Raw genomic sequence first — 22,043 nt, 5'->3', positions numbered from 1 at the left:
AAGTTATGTCTAAGCCAGGCATGGGAGTCAGCATTTATAATCCCAACACAAGAAAGACTGGGGCAGGAGAAACAGTTTGAGCTAAAGTCCAGTCTGGATTACCTCGTGAGTTGCAGAGTAGCCTTTGACATACAGTGAGAAAAATTAACAAGATCTCAAAATAATTATGGATTGAGGTGTAGATCAGTGTGTCTAGGTTTAATCTCCATAGCACAGACCAAACAAATGGGGAAGGAGGAGGGGGGAGAGAGAGGAGAGAAAAAAATGAATCTGAATTCAGGACAAAACCCACTCCCCCCTGGAGTTGAAGCCGTGGCTCAGTGGTTAAGACCAGTGGCTGTTCTTTCAGGGTACCTGGTTTGAGAACCCACAGTGGCTCACAACCATTTGTAACTTCAGTTCCAGGGAATCTGACCCCGTCTTTTGACCTCTGAGGACAATGTATGTGGTGAACAGTCATGTATGTAGGCAAAATCACTGATACACATTGAAAAGGAAAAAGCTCTTCCTGAGCAGGAGAGTCCTACCCCCCACCCCCACCCCCTCTCCTCTCCCCCCAGGAGTGCTTTTGTGTTTCAGCAGGGCTAAGTATAACTTAGGGGAAAATGCAAAGTCCATGGAAACAAGACAGGACCAGAGGTAAGACAGGAGGCCCCTCGGGGACAGAGGTGTGAAATGAGCCCAAGCCACCCTGGTGACAAACAGTGGACTCGGAACATTGAAGAGAGAACAAACCCTGCCGGGTGCTCATCATAGGTTCTATTTAATGTCAGTCAGATAGCAAACATTGATAAACTTTTTATATGACAAAACAAATACATGCGAAGTTACAAATATAGAAAACGTGAAGTACATGCAGATTCAAAGACCAGTAAGGGGTCTGCTTTGGATTCACACGGAACTGAGTGCACGTTGAAAGTCCAAGGGTCACACGGTAAGCATTTAGTACTGGACGGAACGGCCAGTGCGCTCCACACTTCAGATGCTTTAAAACAGAAGGCGTACTAAGCTTGAAGTTGTATTTTATATATTCTACACAGAAAACCCGCAGTGCAGGCTGAAGCCATCGCAGTTTATGTCTGCTGGGGAAAAAGCAATTTCAGGAACAAATTTTGCCTAATTTAAACAATGCTAGCAGAATTTCTTTCCCACTTTGGAATGGAGCCTACTTCTCTTATCTGCAGCCTAAGAGAATGTTTAGATTGTCTCTCTGTTGTCCAGTTCAAATACAAGTACAGGAACTTAGGGCAGAAGCTAATTCTAGCTTTTGATAATTATGAGAGAAATGAAGAAACTCAAGTGTCTAGCCTTTGTACCTTAGCCATCTCTCCCGTCACAGGAGGACCATGCTTTTTTACAGAGCTGGCTCTCCTCAGAGTCAAGATCTCCCAGTTCAATCCAAGCAAGGCTAAAGATCATTCTAGTGCCTAGGGAATGAACAAAGGTTTGCTTTCAACGTCAGTGGATAATTTGATTTTTTTCCAGTTGCCTTCAATCAACTATCGTTTGTTAGTAAAGAAAGAATTCCACGCGTGGACACTCTAGATATCCCAGGTGGGAGGCTGTTTTTCAGGGCGCCATCCCCAAACAGTGGCTTCTTTGGTTGTAGAATCCTTCGCCTATGTTAAGTTATAAGTGTCACTGTCACCTTGTACTCTGGGTACAAGTCAGGGGATACACCAGTATTTACTCACTAGACCAAAACAAAGCCCCAACTAGCCAGCGGTTATTTGGTGTTATATTCTATTGGCCCGGTGTTAGCATTGGCCGATGACGGACTCAATCAAAGGGGCCTAAAGCGAAGAGCATCTGGTCTACTGTACATTTCCCCGGACCCGTCAGTGCCAGGGGTATTAGCCTATGGGGGACACAGAGAAGCAAGAATGAGAACCACCTCAATTGAAAGAGCTATAGGTGGATAACCCCTCCCCCAGCCTAGACCACGAGAATGCGAAGGAACAAGCAGGAAGGCCTCCCTCATCCCACGATCAGGAAGATGAGGAAGGAGATGAGGAGGATGACAGGAGGGGAGGAGAAAAGCACGGTGCTGCTGGATCTTCTCCCGTCGTAATAGGCCTGGGACTCCTTCTGGTACTGGGTGACGCACATCTGCTCCACCACGCGCTCCATCATCTTCACGTCAGTCTCCGTGAAGTTCTCCCCCTTGGTGGTGGTGGTGACCGTATGCTGCTTGATGGTGATATTGACGCAGTCGTGCACGAAGTTGTTCTGGTTGCTGTACTGATCCACCGGCCTGTAGTACACTTGGTTAGGGTAGCGGTACATGTTTTCACGGTAGTAGCGGTCCTCCCAGTCGTTGCCAAAATGGATCATGGGCCTGCTCATGGCGCTCCCCAGCATGTAGCCACCAAGGCCCCCCACTACTGCCCCAGCTGCGGCAGCCCCTGCCACATGCTTGAGGTTGGTTTTTGGCTTGCTAGGCTTGTTCCACTGATTGTGGGTACCCGCTCCTTGACCCCAGCCACCGCCATGGGGCTGACCCCAACCACCACCATGAGGTTGTCCCCAGCTGCCCCCATGGGGTTGTCCCCAGCCACCACCGTGGGGCTGCCCCCAGGTGCCACTCTGAGGTGGATAACGGTTGCCTCCAGGGCTCCCCTGCCCGGGGTACCGGCTCCCACCGGTGTTCCACCCTCCAGGCTTTGGCCGCTTTTTGCAGAGGCCGACATCAGTCCACGTGGTCACAAAGAGGGCCAGCAGCCAGTAGCCAAGGTTCGCCATGATGACTGATCTGCAAAATGAAGAACAAGGCATCATTGCCCAGCACTTATGCCAAAGGTCCTTGACATCTATCTACAAAGCAAACGTGTCAAAGTCATGGCGTCAGCCCCCCTGTGGCTTTTCCTTTAGGAGAAAAGTAAATCAGAAACTACACAGCTCATCCCATCCTCTTAGGACAGATTTGATAGGAATCACCCCAACTGGTAAGCCACGTCTGGTCTAGGATGTATTACATGGTAGTTACGCCATGGCTTTGAGCTTCAATGACATAGTGGAATTTGGAACTGGGCTTGATCTTGTGGGGAGCCTGGCAGCTGTACTAGAAGGCTGCTATAATGGCCCCAGGGTCCTGTGGGGTGTGAGCCTCTACATGGAGGAGAACCTTCATCCACGGATGTAGGCCTCATTCCCCAGAATTCAGAAAGTCACCTGCAAGGGCGGCTGTGTGGATCTGTGAGTATACCCGTCCTGAGTCCCGTAACACCACAAGGGCCTGAGTCAGGGTCTAGTCAGGAGGACTCCTGAGCGGCTACAGTGGGAGCAAGGACTTGAAGGAAGCTGACTCAGTGTTTGAGCCCTGGAGACCAGGAGTAAGTCTCGAGAGCCAGGCATGAGGAAGTGCACGTTGGTGCCCCAGCACTTGGGAGGTAGAGGCTGAAACAGGACGGTTGTGAGTTCTGACATGTCTGGGCTTTACAGCTCATGTCTCAGAATCCAAACCAAACCAAGAGCCTCTGCTTTGTTGCCATTTTTTTATGGGCAAGGGCAGTGCCTGGCACAGAGGAAGACACGACAGCTGACAAGTGACAGAATTAACGTCCCCTGAGCACAAAGCCAAGAATCTCCTTGAAGGAATTTTCAACCTAAGTTTACCAGAGACGGGAAACATCTAGGGTTTTGGCAGGCTCACTTGAGAATTCCTCACTCTCTCCATAGACAAGAGAGACGGGTGGGCTGGGCTGCGGCATTCACAAGAAGTGCGGCGGCCTCACACGTGGTGAGTTTGAGTTCAGCATGAATGTTTTTTGGGGTGGTGGTGGTGGAGATAGGGTTTTACTTTGAAGCTTGGGTTTGCTTTGAACTCATGGCAATCCTCCTGGCTCAGCCTCTTTAATACTCAGATCATAGTTAGGTACCAGCTAGTGTCAGAAAACAGCAAACACACCAAACAGCCTCACCCACAAGTTACGACCCTCCGATGAGTGCGCCTTCATCAAACGTAACCTTTCAGATCAGTGATCTCATTCACCCTGGGTACTGAGATCCATGGGCAGAGACTAAAGGCAACAGTGACTACTGAGCAGTATTACCACACCCTAGGTCAAAACACACACCCCGCAATGCCAGTAAGCCATAAAACCTAAAAGGTGACACACAGCCACACTCTGGTGAGTCCTGCTTCTGGCACTGACAATGCCTTCACATTGGAAAAATTAGAAAATTACTTTTCTGGGAGGAGAGGCCCTTGGTCTTGTGAAGATCATATGCCCCAGTACAGGGGAATGCCAGGTCCAGGAAGTGGGAGTGGGTGGGTTGAGGAGCAGGGCGCAGGGTGGGGGGGAGGGTATAGGGGACATTCGGGATAGCATTTGAAATGTAAATGAAGAAAATATCTAAAAAAAAATTATTTTTGAAAAAAGAAACACTTTTATGTAAATATAAACATAAATTCCACATATGAAAAAATTTGCTTTTCAATTAAATTGTATGATATATATGAGAAAAACTAATAAGGAAATTGCTAATGGTCTGCTCCTATTTCTATTTATCACTGAAATGGCAAGTGCTCTCAGAAGAAAATCAAGATTCATTTAGAAAACACAAGTCAGATTGAAGGACTGAGACCAGACCAGCTGGGATTTCTGGAAGTTTCTTCCAGTGAGGGTCATGGGGCCAGGCCCACGCCACAGTTCCAGTCTCGAGCCTCATAGCTCTGTTCCCTGGCCCCCGTTTTCTTATGGCCCAGCTCCTGACCTCCATGTGACTGTCCCCTCATTTTCTGTCTCAGTTTATCCTGGACTTCATGGTAAACCCATACAATCCCAGCACATGGTAGGCTGAGACAGGAGGATTGTAAATTCAGAGTTCAGTATAAGTGTTGGGGAAGAACTCAGTGGTAGAGTTAGCTTGTGAGAGGCCCTGGGTTCAGTCCCCAGAACCCCAATCAATCATCAATCAATCAATCTCTCAGTCTAAAGAATATTTATGTAAACCACTTTTCCGCTCAGGCTGAGACAACATTAGCTGTGAGTTCTCGAGTTTCTCTTTGTCTCAGCACACATGAAACTATTAGCACATCTTTTCAGTTCAATCTTTACAGTGGATATTAAGCCCATTGGGTTTTCAGTCTCAACACTGCTCTCTATCTTGGTTGGTGCCTCCAGCACTGCTCATGTGAATCCTCCCACGGCTGTCCATCTGTCCTCCCTGCCTGTCCCTGAGTCTGTCCAGCTCCTCCTATCTTGTGGTTTCCTTTTAACATGCTTCCCCAAGAGGCATTCTTCTGTATCCCAGTTAAAATGCAAAGTCCTGGCCTCGCTGCCTGGATGTCACAGGATTCGGCTTCACTCCCTCCTCTCCCCAGCCTGCTTAATCCTGTTAGAGACAAAGAATACCCTTAGCGTTAAAGAAACAAATGAACAAAGAGAGCCACTTGGCAAGGTGATTTCTTTTTGAAAAATGGGCAGTGCCAGAACTGAAGCAGAGGTGCAGCCAGGCTCGGCAGCCAGAAGTTCCCTTCTGTTTTACCCTAACGCAGGAGGCGATTGTGTCTTCGCCTTATTGGCTGGGACTTCAGTCTTTTCAGTTGGGCTAGTTTTAAAAGAATCAGCACAAAGGGAATGAAGGGAAAGGAGAAAGGGTAGGTTGCCAGAGGCCATCAGGTTCTAGGAAGGAAGGCATTGTTTGCAGGGAGCTCTCGCTTTGTGTAAACAAAGGTTTTACCAGGTAGGGGAGATTAAAAGTTCAGGATACAAGTGTTACAAGGTCGGGGTTTATGGAATCTAGGCTCACTGCCTTTGATAGGAAACAAGCATTCCTCATAAACCCCACAAGTGGGTCTCACCCATCTCTGGGCCTTTGCTGCTTCCTTGGCCTCTGTAGCCCCTCCTCCCCCAGCGACTCACATGGCTCTCAGTGGTTAGGAGTGAGGCCTTGCCCCCTAGCATAGCATCCCTCTCCTATCTTCTTTCCCTGCCTCATTTCTTTCCAGAGCAAGAAACATGCTTAATGTTGGCATTTCTGCAGTCTTCTAATCCTAGTCTCTCCTCCATGGGGCAGCTCCTCCAGGGCAGTCTTGGCTGTTTACAGCACAAGGCCTGATCAACAAACACTTACAGTAGGTGCTTAAGGGGTGACAATGGAAGTGTCTTTACTGAAGCATAGCTAAGGGACAACTAGCAATCAGCATCTGCAATGGACAGTGAAGGAGAATGTGCTTAAAAATTTACAAAATACTCTTCTACAACGGCCAGTTAATTTTACTGTTTTACTGAATTAAGCAAACACTTATTTCTTATGCCAGCCACTGTGGTGGGCTCAGGCTGGCTGAAGATGGCAGTATTATCTGAAAAAGTCAGGGTGGGAGGCGGCCAAGGCTGCTGGGAAACCTGAGTTAGGCTTTGCATATGCCTCTCTCAGCCAGACCGGTTCCCAGCTAGGGGTGTGGCTCAGAAGAAGAGGACTCGCCTGGACAGGCCCTAGGATCTACTGCAGTACAAAGGAAAGAAAGTTACAGTTGTGTGAGCTGGACAGAGTCAGGAGTGGGAAATGACACCACACAGGAATAAGGACACAGGAGAGGAACTGACAGAGAAGGTGATGGGGACAGCCAGCAGCTAGAGCGGGGTGGGCGGGGTCAGAGGGACACTGGCAGATCTGAGGACACCTGAACCTGGAGTTGTTAGGTGTACAGTGGAAAGGCAGGGAGGGGTCAGGTAACAGGGCCATCCGTGCACAGTGAGCAGACCTCCAGGACAGATTCACCACCATTCTTGGTCTAACATTACAACATCCGGGTTAGTCTCAAGACTACCTGTTTTAAAAAGAAAACAAGAAGCTGTATCGCTGCTACCCACCCCTCCCATCTGGATGCTGGTTCTGCGGCTGGCCTTATGAGAAGGGTCTGGCCTGGGTCTGACTGAAGAGTTTGTTTTTCAGAAGGAACATGTGTGACGCAGGGATTTTGTGTACACGTGTTCAAGTCTAGGTTTGTATGTGTACACAGAACAGGGCCTGAGTCTTAGGCTGCTGCAAGAAGGGAGCTACCATGGAAGCAGAGCCACGTGATTCAGTGGGCAGCCTCTGGGGGACCCAGTGCCTGCTGTGAGTGGCAAGAGACTGGAAGAATCTATCTGGGATCCCAGCTTCTGGACTAGGCAGTTAAATGGACAGAACATGCAAAGAGCATCCAATCTGGAAGAGGTGGTTAGGGGACCTGGATTTGGCTACACTGATGTCAAACAACATGTGGGAAAAGAACTTCAAGCATCTGGGATATGGAACAGCTGGAGACATCAGCCCAGGAGCTGTCCCCACACTTACAACAGGACATCAGAGCCATGTTTGCCAGTACTGAGGTGGATATTAGATAATGTTGGAGAATTATAAAATATATCAAGACAGGGTCATTTCAAAATCAGCTGAGAACAAGAAAAAAAATCACTTAATCATTGAATTCTTATACAAAATCATTTCTAAAGAGGGACTCAAACGTTACACAAGGCCTAAAGGGGCTTAAATACTAAATTCAAAGTCCTAGTTCTAAAAATAGGGCCACCTAAGTGACTAGTTCCTGGGTTGTGGATGTAGCTAGTGGCACTGCATTTGCCTGAGTTCCAGCCCTAGCACCACAAACAATTGTTGGTTCATTAGGTTGCTGGGAATAAAGATTAGATTTCTGAGGTCATGGCTGTGTTGTGATATCATCTAAGATATTTTAGTAAGTACTTAATAAAGGTTATTATCTATATTTTTCACTAAGAACACTCCTAGAACAGTAGCTATATGAATTTTCTTAGCTTGATAAATATCACAATAAAACCAGGACACATAACAAATGGCCTTTGAATACATTCCTTTTAAGAGCAGAAGCAGATTTAAAACAACAACAAAAAAAACTTCCACTGTTCATAGACTCAAGGTGTTGCCAAAGCCATGTTTAATGATGAAGAAATCGAAGGTGCAGGAACTACAGAGAACGAGGTCACACTGACATCATTTTCAATTAGCATTATCTTAACAGAAGATAAGGGTGGCTGGCACACACCTTTAATCCCAGCACAGGAGGCAGAGGCAGTGGATCTCTAAGCTGAGGCCAGCCTGGTCTACAGATCAAGTCCCAGGACAGTCAAGGCTACACTGAGAAATCCTGTCTCAAAAAAACCAATCAAACAAAATAAGACAAACAACAATAGAGGAACTCAGCAAGGTTGCAGGATTCAGGATGAGTGTCTTGTTTTTCTATTGCTATGATAACACACCATGGCCCAGACAACTTAGAGAAGGAAGGGTTTATTCTACACTTCTAGAAGGGTAGGAGCCTGTCACCACCATGGGGGACAGGGAGCCTGGCAGCAGGCAGGAAGGCATGGTGCTACTGCAGCAGCTAGAGTTCACATCTTGATCCCAAAGCAGAAGGCAGAGACAGCTAATTGGAAATGGCAGAAGTCTTTGGAAACCTCAAAGCCCCTCCCTTCCTCCAGTGACACACTTCCTCCAGCAAGGCCATACCTCCTAATCCTTCCCAACAGGCACCAACGTGGGACCAAAATACTCAAATGCCAAAGACTTATGGGAACATCTCACTCAAACCACCACAATGAACATACAGAAACCAAGATCATTTCTATACCAGCCACAATTAACTAGAAAAAAAAATAGATATTCACATACCAAGCAAACTATAAAATATCTAGAAATGACAAAACAAAATAAAAAGTGATTTCATATGGCAGAAATTCAAAACTTTAATTTTTAGGTTGATTTTTCTGAATAACCTAATAAACACACATGGAAGAAGACATATTCATTGCATGGAAGAAGATATATTTATTAATCAAAAGCCAACCTTAAAGGAAAAAGAGAGTAGAGAATGTAGCACATCAGACTTAAGTCATACTATAAAGCCATTTTTACAAGTACCAAAAAGCCACTAAAAGTCAGAAACAGATCAACAGAATAAAGTTCAAATGTGGAAGCATACATACATTTTATAAAAGCACTTGATATATCAGTGGGTACCATGAACCAGTAAGGAAGAAAGGTTGGATAGTTCTGGGAAACTGAACCCAAATGAATCCCTAGACCCAAATGCAAAAGTAGACTCTAGATAGGACTACAGTAGGATGATTGTGCAGCACCGTGATCCAGCTCTTAGGAACACAGCAAGAGGGTCAAGTCTTAGGCCAGTCTGATAACACAGTAAGACCTATCTCTCAACCTAAAATAATAAATAGGCCATCGAAAAGAATAGTTTTCCGAAGTACAAATGGTCAATAAACACATGAAAAAATGTTCAATGTCGCTGGCTGTCACAGAAGCTCAAAATAAACTTACATAGTGAAGCCATCCCATCCAGGTTAGAATGTCTGCCCATAAGACAAATAACAAATGCTGGCAAGGATGAGGAGAAAAGGGAACCCTTCCATTAGACCTCACCACGGAAATGAATATAGGTTCTGTAGAAAACTGAAACTCGATCTACCACAAGACCAGTTATACCACTGTTAGATATTTATCCAAAGGATTCCAAGGGAGCCTGTCAGAGACACCTGCATGCTGCTGTTTATTACAGCGCCATTTACCAAAGCTAAGTCATGGGAACAACCTAGGCATCTATCAACAGAGAAGGCGATAAAGACAACGGGGCTTCAGTCAACCATAAAGAACAGGAAAACCGTGCCATCTGGAGGGAGATGGATGCAACCAGAGATTATCATTTCAAATGAATGAAGTCGGGCAAATGTTGCGTGTTTTCTCTCACAGACGGTTCCTAGATTTTACATAGATACACAAAATAGTGTCTTGTCTGTCTGGCATAAAAGGACAGTGAACCTGTCTAGGGGAGGACTGGGAGGCAGAAGGAAGAAAGGGAAGGTAGCAGGCATGGTTAAAGTACATTATATATCCTATGAAAGTGTTCTTACACAACGCGATACTATGTACATTTACTATATGTCAGTTAAAAAAAAACAACCTGTATATCCTACTACTGCCCTAAGTTGCGTATGTCCATGGTATACGCATGTGTGCATGCAAGTGAACATGCATGTGTATGATATATTAAAATACTGATGAGTGTTCCTGTGAGCCAGAAGGTGAAGAAGAGCTTTTCCAGACAAGGAGACACGAAGCACAGGCAAACCCAGAGGGATGAACTTGATGGATAATAACCAAGAAGTCTTGTCCAATGCTATGAGAAAACGCCATGAGGAAAGCCAATAGGACACACACAAGATGCTAATGTACATAATGCTCACAGTGTGGCATTAAAGCTGGCCAGGAGGGCTCTTTCCAGAATCTACAAAGAAGCTTTACAAAATGTAGGACATCAATTCTCTGAGAAAATGACTAACATATAATCACTAATTTGCAGTAGTGGGAGAGCCAATGGTAAGTAAGTTATTAAAAGTCCTTGAGAACCAGATAAAATGAGAACGAAATATAAAGGGGAAGTTGAATGTTGTCAAGATGGCGGATTCATGGGGGTCCAGGAGCCCACACAGTCAGCAGGAGAACATGAGTGGTAGAAATGGATAGTAAGAATGAAGAGATCAATGGTTACACAACTAAAAAGGGAGAACAGGAGGAGAACATTCCAAAATGAAGTACTTTATTTGCAAGAAATAATTTATGAAATAAATCTAGAACATGTGGACTTTCTAAATAAAATTAAGAGTTATTTGATTATATAGACACACATGTATCATTAGAAAACACAGCAACAAAGTAAGAGTTGTAGCTCAGTGGTAGGGCACTTGGCTACGATGTGTGAGGCCCTGGGTTCGAGTCCCAGGATCAAAAAATAAGTAAGTAAATAAATAAATAAAACCACCCCAACATGGCTGCTGTAGGTTGGACATGAGAGAGGGAAAATCCACTCAGAACAAGAAAGCTCTAGAGAGACAGTAACTATATTTGTCTTATGAACTAAAAATCTTTGGGAAATGGGCCCCCTTCTCATTAACATATAAATTATAAAAGTGACTTTAGAATGAATCCATTCAATGTATCTTTTTTTCCCCCCAGACAGGGTTTCTCTGCATAGCTCTGGCTGTTCTGGAACTCACTGTGTGACCAGGCTGGCCTCGAACTCAGAAATCTGCCTGCCTCTGCCTCCCGAGTGCTGGGATTAAAGGCGTGCACCACCACTGCCCGGCATTCAATGTATCTTTATTGAATAACTGGTATATGCATTTTAAAAAGCAGAGCTGGGTATGGTGGCCTACGCCTATAATCCTAGTAAGAAAGAGTTTTCATTAATGTGATGAAAACATCAAGCCTATTGCTATTTTTAGATTTTTCAAGGAGCTTACAGAGTTGTGCTTTCCTATGTGAAAATGATGGAAAATCACCTAGAAAGGCCTTAGGGGTCAAAACCAAAACTGAGCTCACTAGAATGGCAGTCTTTGACATCTGCTGCATCTAAAGACACAGTGCAGTAACATTCTATTCACAACGACATTAAGAAACACAAAATATCTAGGGTTCAGCCTCAATATAAATAGCAGACTTACTGAGGAAAGCTATACAATTTTGCTGAGATTTAAAAATTACTAGAGGGCTGGAGAGATGGCTCAGCGGTTAGGAGCACTGACTGTTCTTCCCAGGGTCCTGAATTCAAATCCCAGCAACCACAGGGTGGCTCACAACCATCTGTAATGGGATCAGATGCACTCTTCTGCTGTGTCTGAAGGCAGCTACAGTGTACTCATATACATAAAGTAAATAAATACTTTTTAAAAATAATAGAAAAAGCAAAAGGCATGTATTAATGGATTTTAGAAACCAATGTAAGAGATTGCAATTCTATCCAAATAATCCAGAGTCAACGATATTCTATTCAAATTCAGAGGACTTTAAGAAACATGGTGCAGAGACACCTGAAAGGATACAGGGCATGGTGTCCACAAATGCAGTCCCAGCCAATGAAAGGTGGAGGCAGGGGGATCAGTAGCTCAACCTGCCTTGGTTACAAAATGAGTTGGAAGCCAGACAGGGCTGAGACCCAGTCAACCTTCCCTGCCTGTTTGCCTAAAAGGAACTGGATGGTGGCTTTAGCTCAATGCTAGAGCATCTGTCTGCTACATGTGAGACTCTGGGTTTGCTTCTTAGCACCAAACCAACCAAACAACCAAACAACCAAACTAACAAAAAACCCAAACAAACCCCCTAAAAACTGAAGAAATTCTGTGTGAGAACAGAATCCAGAGCAGACCTGGTCCAATGCCATGTAAACCTGCACAGACGTCACAAGGTTCTGCTCACAGGAACAACATGTGCAGCTATGGAACCAGAGAGAGAGAGAGAGAGAGAGTACAAAAGGTCACTCAGTTATTCTACTCCTGCTATGCATGGCGTCAAGGAGCAGAGCTGCTAAGAACTTGTCCTGAAGTTGTAGCAGCCTAAGATGAGGTCCATATATATTGGCCAGTCTCTGCAGTGCACTAGGCTCAGAATACACACAACTTGAAGTTTAATCTGTTAAATTATGAAGCAGAGAGAATAACACTCGCGCACGCACACACAATGGGCACACAGACATATACATGCACAAACACATACAGACACAATATGCACACACACAAATATACATAAAGACAGACAGACAGACAGACATACACACAACTTCCCATTCCTGGGGGAAATTTCCTATCTTTCTTGTGCTAAGTACAATTAATTCATTTCTCATCATTTGATGTCACTGGTCCTTAAGAACCTGGATCAAGCTACGAGAGATAATGGAAAACATTTTAGGGTTTCAAGTGATATCTTCAGGCCCATCTCTGGATTAAATAGAGTAAAGGGTCCGTAAGCTGACTCATTATCAGAGCTACTTTAAGAACTTTGGAAACAACATCAGTTATCTGCCCAGGACAGCCTGGATGTATATAAGGATGGAATGGGAGAGGCTGGAAAAGCCTCCCACAGAGCCTGCTGCCCACATGCCTGTCCGCCCGCCTGCCCACCCACCTGCCCACCCTCCTTCCCTCCCTCACAAAGCTAGGCCATCCAGAACCCAACATTTTACACTTCCGGTTAGGAGGATGCAGCTCCTTTGGAGTAGTCACACAATACAGTAGCAATGAGCAGAGCAATGAACACATCAGAACTCCCAGGTTTTGAGAGCAAATGCACACACTATCCATTTATGCATTACTTTATAATGCTGTAGCCATCCCTGCTTTAGATACGGATGTATGTTTAAGTATTTATTATGCAGAAGCTCACAGATGCATTTCAAGAATAGAATGGGAAAGTTAAAACCAACATTCAGAAAAACTAGCTGGATGTGGTGACGTGGCTCGGAACGTGGAACTTGGCGCAGGACTAGAAGGTTGCATATAGGGAGCTCCAGGTCAGCCAGGGCATAGGAGACCCTATCGCAAAACCAAAAATACTCAACCCTCAAATCCAGAACAAACAAAAGAAAAATCCCAAATTAAAAAACAAAAAACAAACAAACAAAATCCTTCACTCTACCTTTCTTACTTGGTTGATTGAGATTTGTCATAAAAATGCTTATCTATTTTATTATTTTTAAAATGCTTTCAGTTCCTTGGCCCAGCCTAGTCCTTGGGAAAGCAGTGGCCCTTGTCCTATAGAACTAAGCTAACTTCACAAGTCTGCAGTGAACAGTGAGGCTTAAGTCTCACATCACTAGGTGGCCTCTGGAGCAAGCATGGTGCTTAGTTTTCTGGCCCCCATTCCCCCAGTTGGTGATTTTTCAGCTCCTCCCCCCGCCCCACAAGACCATCATGATTCACAGGGCACTCACAGTCTGCTTGGCTCTCGTAAACTGGACTGGTACCACTAGGAAGGCAGAATGCTTCAGCTCCGTTGAAATGGTTCAGTTTTGAAATATACGCAGGAGTCCTTAAAAACAACAAAAAGAGAAAAACTAGAATTGATAACTAAGTCTGAGAACTGAAATACAATCTAATCTAATATGCAAATTATCAAGCCAATACTAAAGAGTCACACAAAACGGAGCAGTATTTGGACATGGAAATAAGGGCAGCGCAAACATATTCCCAGAAGCCAACAGGGCATGATCTATGTCATTTTAGAAACTAAAAACCTATCCCTGGGTTCAATCCCCAGCAATCCCTAGTATTTCCAGAAAAGAAGCCTGTGAACTGTTCCCCCGCCCCCCCCCCCAATAAGTTAGTGGAAACAATACAGCAACAAATGCACAGCCAGGATCAAACTCATCTTCTGAGCTCTTTCATTACTGCTCTTCTGGGCTGGTCACAGAGACAGCCTGCGTCCAGAAGAGCCTCGGTCTCCTTATCTCTACTTTGACTCTCAGTTGTCCCCAGTGACACATGGAGCCTAAAATGAAGAGTGTTCATGATGGCCACGGCTCCCATCGTGACCCTGTCAGTTTCTTAGCTGCTCGGCTGTTAAACATTGAGGTTGATTTTTCAGTTGGATCTAATTTTCTCTAGCTGCTGGCCATATGGCTCCCCTAGCCCTTTGTTTGTTCCTTCCCAGGTAAATTGCCAGAAGTGCGGTTTCTGGGTCACAGCACACAACTAATAATACCTCACCAGATTGTTTTACTGCTGGGCACAGTGGCTTATGGCTGTACCAGGGCATTCTGGGAAGTCGCAGGGAGGATTGCCACAAATCTGACGCCTGCCTGGTCTACACAGCAAATTCCAGCTACATATTGAAAGCCTGTTAATGAGCTCACAAACACACTCCAAACTAACGAACCAAACAAAAAAAAAAGCCCTTACTGACTTTCAGTATCCTCAACTAAGTGTGAATGGGAAACGGAACAGTGCACTTTCAATGTCAAGTTTTACACAGTTAATCTCTGAAATAAATGCCAGGCATGGGTAGCAGTTCTCTCCTTTCCAAATATGATGGAAAGGGGAAGGAGGGATACTTAGCAGTTTTAAGAGCTCTGGTTGCTCTTCCAGAGGACCTGGATTTGGTTCTGAGCTCCCCTGTGGCAGGGGCTCACATAACCATCCACGGCTCTAGTTCCAGAGCACCCAGCACCCTCTTCTGACCTCCACAGAACCAGGCATGTATACAGGTGAATGTGGATGCAGAACACTCATGCACATAAAATAAACACTAGTCTTTAGAAAGGAATAGATAAAGAGGAACCCCAGGCAATGTCAAGCCATAATGTTGGTTGTAAAGCAATCTTTTTAGCCCTTAAGCAGGGCCACCTGCTCTCAAACCTAACATGGTGGTTTCAGGCAACTCTAGGTTAGGGTCGCTGTTGCCATTGTCTCTATTTAATAGATGTAAAGACAACAAACAAACTTGCTTTAATTTGCATCTTATTCAGAAAATGACTCATCGTTTAGTCTCTGCTATAAACAATATGGAAAGCTTGTGTCAGATTCAAATACAACACAAATCATCCCTTAGCTTTCTATTTCCTTCGCCTCCTCGAAGCTCTCGGATGTGTGTGTAGGTAAAGTAGTTCCTTTTCTTCATTGAATAGTTAATTTTTCAAGATGTTTGGCATTTTAATGCAAAATTTTGATTCCTGTTTGTGATATAATTAAATTTGCACGTCTTTAATCCCATTCTCCCAGGAGTTTCTCTTAAGGAAATGGAGAATTCAGCGCACCGGCAACTGTTATTAAACCACGGTATTCAAAGTACAAGAAAATAAGACAATCATGAAAACGCCTAGGCAGGGCAGTGAAGGCGCCCGGCGGCGTTGAGTATAAAACTGAGCAAGGGAGTAATGACTGTGGTGGAATCACGAGGTAAAATTATGTTTGCTGTAGATACTACAAAGAGAGAAGAAAACAGCCAAGGACAGTCAAAAGATGCCACCCACATCCCCAGCGATGCTGAGCTGTGAATCGGGCTCGGGAAGGAAAGGCTGCCTCCTGGCCTCGCTGCCCTGGGATTCGGTCCCTCCAGGAGTCGCGCAGCAGCGGGAGCACAGTCACCTCCCAGCCAGGCTCAGCCCCAGTCCCAGCCCCGTGACCTCAGGACCCGAGAGGCGCAGGGAGCCGAGCTTGGCGACGGGAAAGCTGAGTGCTCGCCAAGGCCTGGCTTTTTAGCAGCCCGCTTACCTGCCACCGACGGGACGCGGCACCCAGAACAGGTCTGCTGCTCCGACAACGCCGGGGAGCCGGGAGTGGGAAGGGGTGGGGCAGGAGAGCTGGGCGGGGCGAGAGGCGGGGCGTGATGCTCACCAATGGCCGCGCCGCGTCTGTCGCGGGGGGGGGGGCGGGGGGGATGAGTCACCGCTCCGGACTGGCTTAAATGCTTGTATCTGTTTAAACCGCCCCCAGTGTAAGCACTCCCTGACAACGCTCAGCGACTATAAAAATCATCTTTAATGGAAGACTGATCCAGAACCCAGTGCTCCCGTTACATAATGGGTAGTTGAGAAAATGAAAGGTTACCTAACGGAGCGAGGAAGCCATCGTTGAACTTTGGTAACAAGAAATTGGTAAAGAAGATTTTCGACATTTCTCCATAAACTATAAAAGAATTAGAGGCCTAGAAAGCATATTGGCCATTGCATGTTGGCTTATTTATTCTCTGTCGATTCCTTCTTTTCCCCTTCTTTCCTTTCTTTTTCTTTTCTCTCCTTCCCTTTTTTCTTTCTCTTTGGAGACAATCTCGTAGCCCAAGTTGGCCTGGTGTACCTACTCAGTAGTTTAAGCTGACCTCAAACTCAAAGCAATGCTTCTCCCTCAACCTCCTGAGTTCTAGGATTATAGATATGTACCACCACACCCAACTCATTCAATCACTTTTTTCTTTTATTGTGTCCAAAGGAAAAAAATGCACAACATTTAACAGCTCACACCAAACACAGTCTGAAACAGCTTAAAGGAAATGATGTTCTTGTACAAGATGCCTGCTGACTTGGACAGGTGAAAGCCTGCAATCAGGATGTTGAGGCAGGAGACTCTGGCGTTCAAGGCTGACCTGGGTAACATAATGAGACTTTGTTTAAAGCAAGGGAGGGTTAGGGGCTGGGTTGCTGGCTCAGTTCCCAAGCGTGAGGACCTGAGTTTGGAATCCAGGGACCACTGGACAGTGATTGGGGAAGATAGGACATTGACCTCTGGCCTCCACACATAGGTTGACATGCACCTTCATGTGCATGTACACACAGCCCCATACACATGTAACATACTCCAATGCCATGTAAACAAATTGCTGCCAATCCTGAGACAGAAGAGGTCATCAACCACAGGGAAAACATAATCTCCTGTCCCCTTGCTGAGGGCGCGACACTGAAGATCATTGACAAACACAAGATTGGGTTTGGATTCAATATTTGTGTCCAGTATTAGGATCCAGGAGGAGAGGGTGGTAAGGGAGTATCGAAGCCAGGAGAATTATAGTTGCTATAAAGTAGTCTTGTGTAATCGTTGTGCTCCACCACTCTGTGTGTGTGTGCGTGTGCATGTGTGTGTGTGCGTGCATACGTGGGTAGGCTCACACACAGTTGTTGACAGTTGTTGGGGAAGAGGATGTGAGAGGGCTGGAAAACACAGCCTTTGGCCGAGATGATTCGATTACAGTGAAACTAGATTTCAGCACTGCTGGTGGCCGCTTGACCTTTACTCTGTGTTCTTGAGGAAGGCATTGACCGTCTTTCAGAGCCTTGGAGAGTATTCATTGTGATCAGGGTGACCACATCTGTCAAGAGGGCAGGGGAGGAGTGGGAGGGGTGGCTAGATTAGCTTAGGTAAGGGGCCAGCTTCCCACCCCACCCCCTTTCCACCTGGCCTCCCCCACAGAGGGACTCTGAAAGGTTTGGTTAAAAGACATCAAAACTCAACTTTTTCCTCAAAGAATCAAATATCTCCCGGCTGACTGCTCTCTACCCACTAGGAAGTGGCAATAAAAGCGTTTTGGGTGGGGGTTGGGGACAAAAGGGGACGACCGGCTGGTGGCTTAGCAGCTACCTGGTTATAATAATAACCTACCTGGATATTGTTGCTATGCAAGGCTGAGCGTAATGGTATAAGCCTGTCAACCAAGCACTTGGGAAGTCTTCATGAAGACTCAAGCCTGCACTAAGGCAAAGCCTGCGTCTGTGTAAACACATTCCAGACCCCAGGCCTGTTGGGGTAGAGCCTTGGGGAAATAGCCAACTTGCCTGAAAGTAGGTTGTCACACCTGTGGCTCAAAGCACAGGTTTAACAACGTCTGTCTTCTTAGAAATGACAACAAGGCAGTTTGACCCTAATGTGCAAATGATATAAGATGGTGTTACAGTTTGAATGTGTCCCCTTCAAATGTCACCGGTGGGGTGTTATTATGAAGTGGGGCCTCCTTCCCCTCGTGAACAGGATTCAGGCCCTTGTAAAGGAAGTTTCAAACATAGCTTTTTGGTTTGGATATAAAGTGCCCCATAGGCTCTTGTATGGATGCTTATTTCCAGGGAGTGGTGCTGTTCTGGGGTTTATAGAACCTTTGCTCTATGACCCCTATACCAAATTTGAAGACAGAATATTACATAACATTGACAGCAAGTTTCAGATTCCCCTTCAACCTGGTGCAAATAAAATGCAACTTACTTTGGTTGTGAGCTTAGCCTTTAAAGGCTGAGCCACCCCTTCAGCCCAAAGCTCAGCTTATTATGGAGCAGTAGATGACAGCTGGCACTGAGACAGCCAAGTCAGGGCCAGCTGAGTCAGGGGCAGCCAAGCCAGGGCCAGCCAAGCCTTCCCCCGCAACATTTGAACAGCTGCCCCTCTTGCCTCATTTCTTCGGTCATTTTTTTATGTGTGACAAAAGTTGTATATTTACAATAAATGAATCAGAAGATATGGACAAGAATAAAGAAAAACATTCATGGTGGGACCTGAGTGATGGCTCAGTAGTTAAGAACACTGGCTGCTCTTCCATATGTCCTGGGTTTTGTTTCCAGCATTCATGTGGTAGCTCAAAAACTTCTGAAAATCCAGCTCTAGGAGATCCGATGCTCTCTTTTGGCCTCTGCAGGAGCCAGCCATGCATGTGGTACACAGACATACTTTCAGACAAAACACCCATGCACATGAACTCAATAAAAAAATATTTAAAAATATTCCTGCTTTTATTCCTTTCGTCTTTTCCACACTTAACCAGGTATTGTTCTGAGTTTTGAACTAGTTTCTCCCTAGGATTGCAATGTCTTCTCTGATGCTATTTTAATTGTTTCCATGCATTCCAGTGGGTGCCTGGAACACACATCCCTGCAGCCAGATGCCTTGCCAGGAACCCAAGGCATGGAAGGGCGTGGCAGGTGTCTTGGTTTTGGAATCTAGATGCCAACGTGCTTGGATCGGTATATTTCCCCAAAAAAGGTCTCTGGTACAGAACTACAGTTGCTTGCTAGTCACTGACAACTTGATACATGAAAATGGTGTTTGTTCAATGAATACTTAAAGATCTTTTAATTGAGTTAAGGCTGTCTTAGTTAGGGTTTTATTGCTGTGAACAGACACCATGACCAAGGCAACTCTTGTGAAAGAAAACATTTAATTGGGGCTGGCTTACAGTTTCAGAGGTCCAGTCCATTACCCTCAGGGTGGGACACATCCCGGCAGACATGGGGCTGGAGTTCTACATCTTGATTCACAGGCAGCAGCAGGAGACTGTCTTCTGCAGGCAGCAGGTGTCTGTCTCTCTTGCACTGGGAGGAGCTTGAGCACTGGAAGACCCCCCTAAAGCCTGCCTACGCAGCGATACCCTTTCTCCAACAAGGACATGATTCTTAATAGTGCCACTTACTACGGTCGAAGCATATTCAAACCACCACAGACTAACTGTGAAATCCTGGCACTTCTAAAGAACTTCAAGAGGCAGAAGGAGGAAGCATTCCAACTTCAAGGTTCAGGGTGTGGAGATTGCCTAACGATCTTCCAGTCACTTGTTCTCGGATTCCTGGTCTCTTTCCTCTTCCTTCCTTAATTACTCATCTAAGTTACTCTCAGCATTCATGCTTTACAAGTACTCTGTAGCTACTGTAAACAAGCTGGGGTGGGGGGTTCTTTCTTTCTGGTGTGTGTGTGTGTGTGTGTGTGTGTGTGTGTGTGTGTGTGTGTATCCATGCGTGTCCATGCATGCACGTATGGAGGTCAGAGGTTGACGTTGGGGTGTCTTCCTCAAACACTTCTCACCCTGCTTTTTGGGACAGGATCTCTCACTGAACCTGAGCTCCCCGTTGCAGCTTTCCAGAGAATTCCAAGCTAGTCTGGGCTAGAGTACGAAAACCCAAACCCAATTCAAACCAAACCAAATACCTGGGAGCCGTCTCTGAAACACAGACACCAGGGAGAGCTGACTCTTCACCCCTGTGTTGGTGGGAGACAGGAGCCTGGCTTGGATGGACACTGTTCTCTAAGCAGCAGGATTACCTCCTGCCGTGAACATGTGAAGCTTGTCTCATTTCAGATAAAGCTAACCAGGAAGTACGTGACAGCCTTATTTGCCAGATGAATTTAGGTTAAACCATGTGATAAATGGTGCTGTCACTCTGAAGACCAGTTACTAAAAACATGCACAGTGTCCATATCTACTGGCTCATATAAAGGGCTACATTTCTCCTGTCTGCACACTCCCTTCGCAGGCTGCCCGTGGTGTGCATCACATTCCAGTTGGATGCTTGCTCAATAATAAAGCTCTTTTCTTTTTATAATAGCTTTGTGAGAATTTTTTTCCCTCCAAAACCATTTATTTCTACCCATCTTCTTTCCATTTTTCTCACATATCTGCTGAAGAATACCTTAGGGCAACCCAGTAGTTGTTCTGACCCATTCAGTGGTCTGAGAAGTGGGAGCTGCTGATCATTCTTCCATGACTGGACAGGCATTTCTGTCTTCAGTAGGAAACTTCTGGACAGGCACAGAGGGTACCCACACACCTTTAGACCAGACGCAGACGTAGACAGCCACATCACTTCAGGCTGAGAAGCCGTGAGTTCAGGAGCTGGCGTGGTCCCCTCACCCGACACAACTCTTTAGTCCCAGCCTGTCATCTGTGCTTGTTTTCCCCTCTCCATCTCTTCATGGTCTCTAGAGGAGTAGTGTGGGCATGAATGACCCCACACGAGTCCACATGGGTGATGGTGCCATACATGCCCAGAACTCCCCTAGCCAGCATCACCACATCAGACACAGTGAGTGAGTTTCCTTTCTGTTGCATGGGATGGCAGCGTCCACACAGCGCAGAGGAGAATCTGTCTTATACCGTGCATGGTAGATAGATTGACACAGATGCCTCTGTGAGGACCTTGTTGTCAGCTCCTGGGATCGGCCACCACCAGAAGACATGCTTCCCGAAGGCTGTTTGGATCTGGTTAGCGACAGTCCCAGAGTACAATGTGGCTGGCAGATGGATTGACTCCAGCGGCAGGAAATGTAATTGTGGCTCCATGGCTGGTGTCCCTGGAGGAGATGATGCTGACAATGCTGACATAGGCAGGGTTCTCTCAGTAACAGCAATGGCTGGAACTGTCAGCTGCAGATTTGCCCAGGTCCTTTTCAGATTTATCATGTAGACACCATGGCTTTTCTTTCTGAAGAGATGCTGTTCTGTCTAGAAATTAAAGTTGGTGCTGCCAAAGTGGGGCCCTGCTCCAAGGGATTTGAGAACCTACTTCTTCATTTGCAGGGTATGGAGGGCTCTGGACTTTGTGTGAGCTTCCCTTTAAGTTATGATGGGAGTCACAACAATGCTGTATGACCCCTCTCTGGTAGCACAGGAAGGATGAAAGATCTAGGTTGGGATAAGGTTGTAGTTGTAATTAAATTCCTCAGCAACTATGGTAGTTTGAATGAAAATAGTCTCCCTAGACCCACAGAGAGTGGCACTAATTAGAAGGTGTGGCCTTGTTGGAAGACGTGTGTAATTGGGGGTGAGCTTTGAAGTTTCAAATGCTCAAGCCAGGCCCAGTATCCCTCTCCCTCCCTTTTTGCTGCCTTTGGATCCAGATGTAGAACTCTCAGCTCCCTCCCTAGCACCATGTCTGATGACTGTCTGCATGCCACCATGTTTCCTACTATAAAGATAATGGGCCGGGCAGTGGTGGCTCACGCCTTTAATCCCAGCACTTGGGAGGCAGAGGCAGGCGGATTTCTGAGTTCGAG

At 45.9% G+C, this 22,043-nt stretch overlaps 1 protein-coding gene across 1 annotated transcript; it reads right to left on the bottom strand.

The window, feature by feature from the left end:
- Window positions 1-747: 747 nt before the first annotated feature.
- Prnp (prion protein) lies at window positions 748-16,363 on the bottom strand. Its single transcript, XM_021192940.2, has 3 exons — window positions 16,017-16,363; window positions 13,739-13,836; window positions 748-2,752 (listed from the first exon to the last, which is right to left on the bottom strand). The coding sequence occupies exon 3, from the start codon at window positions 2,740-2,742 to the stop codon at window positions 1,978-1,980; it is 765 nt and encodes a 254-aa protein (XP_021048599.1). The 5' UTR covers window positions 2,743-2,752; window positions 13,739-13,836; window positions 16,017-16,363; the 3' UTR covers window positions 748-1,977.
- Between the last annotated feature and the right edge of the window lie 5,680 nt (window positions 16,364-22,043).

The sequence above is a fragment of the Mus pahari genome, chromosome 3, assembly GCF_900095145.1.
Source record: "Mus pahari chromosome 3, PAHARI_EIJ_v1.1, whole genome shotgun sequence".
NCBI classification, from domain to species: Eukaryota; Metazoa; Chordata; class Mammalia; order Rodentia; family Muridae; genus Mus; species Mus pahari.
The sequence above is the reverse complement of the archived record's forward strand: the minus strand, read 5'-3'. Positions and strand labels throughout refer to the sequence as shown.

Bases quoted from the DNA above. Each gene is read 5' to 3' on its own strand.
- Prnp (XM_021192940.2), bottom strand. From the start codon at position 2,742: ATGGCGAACCTTGGCTACTGGCTGCTGGCCCTCTTTGTGACCACGTGG.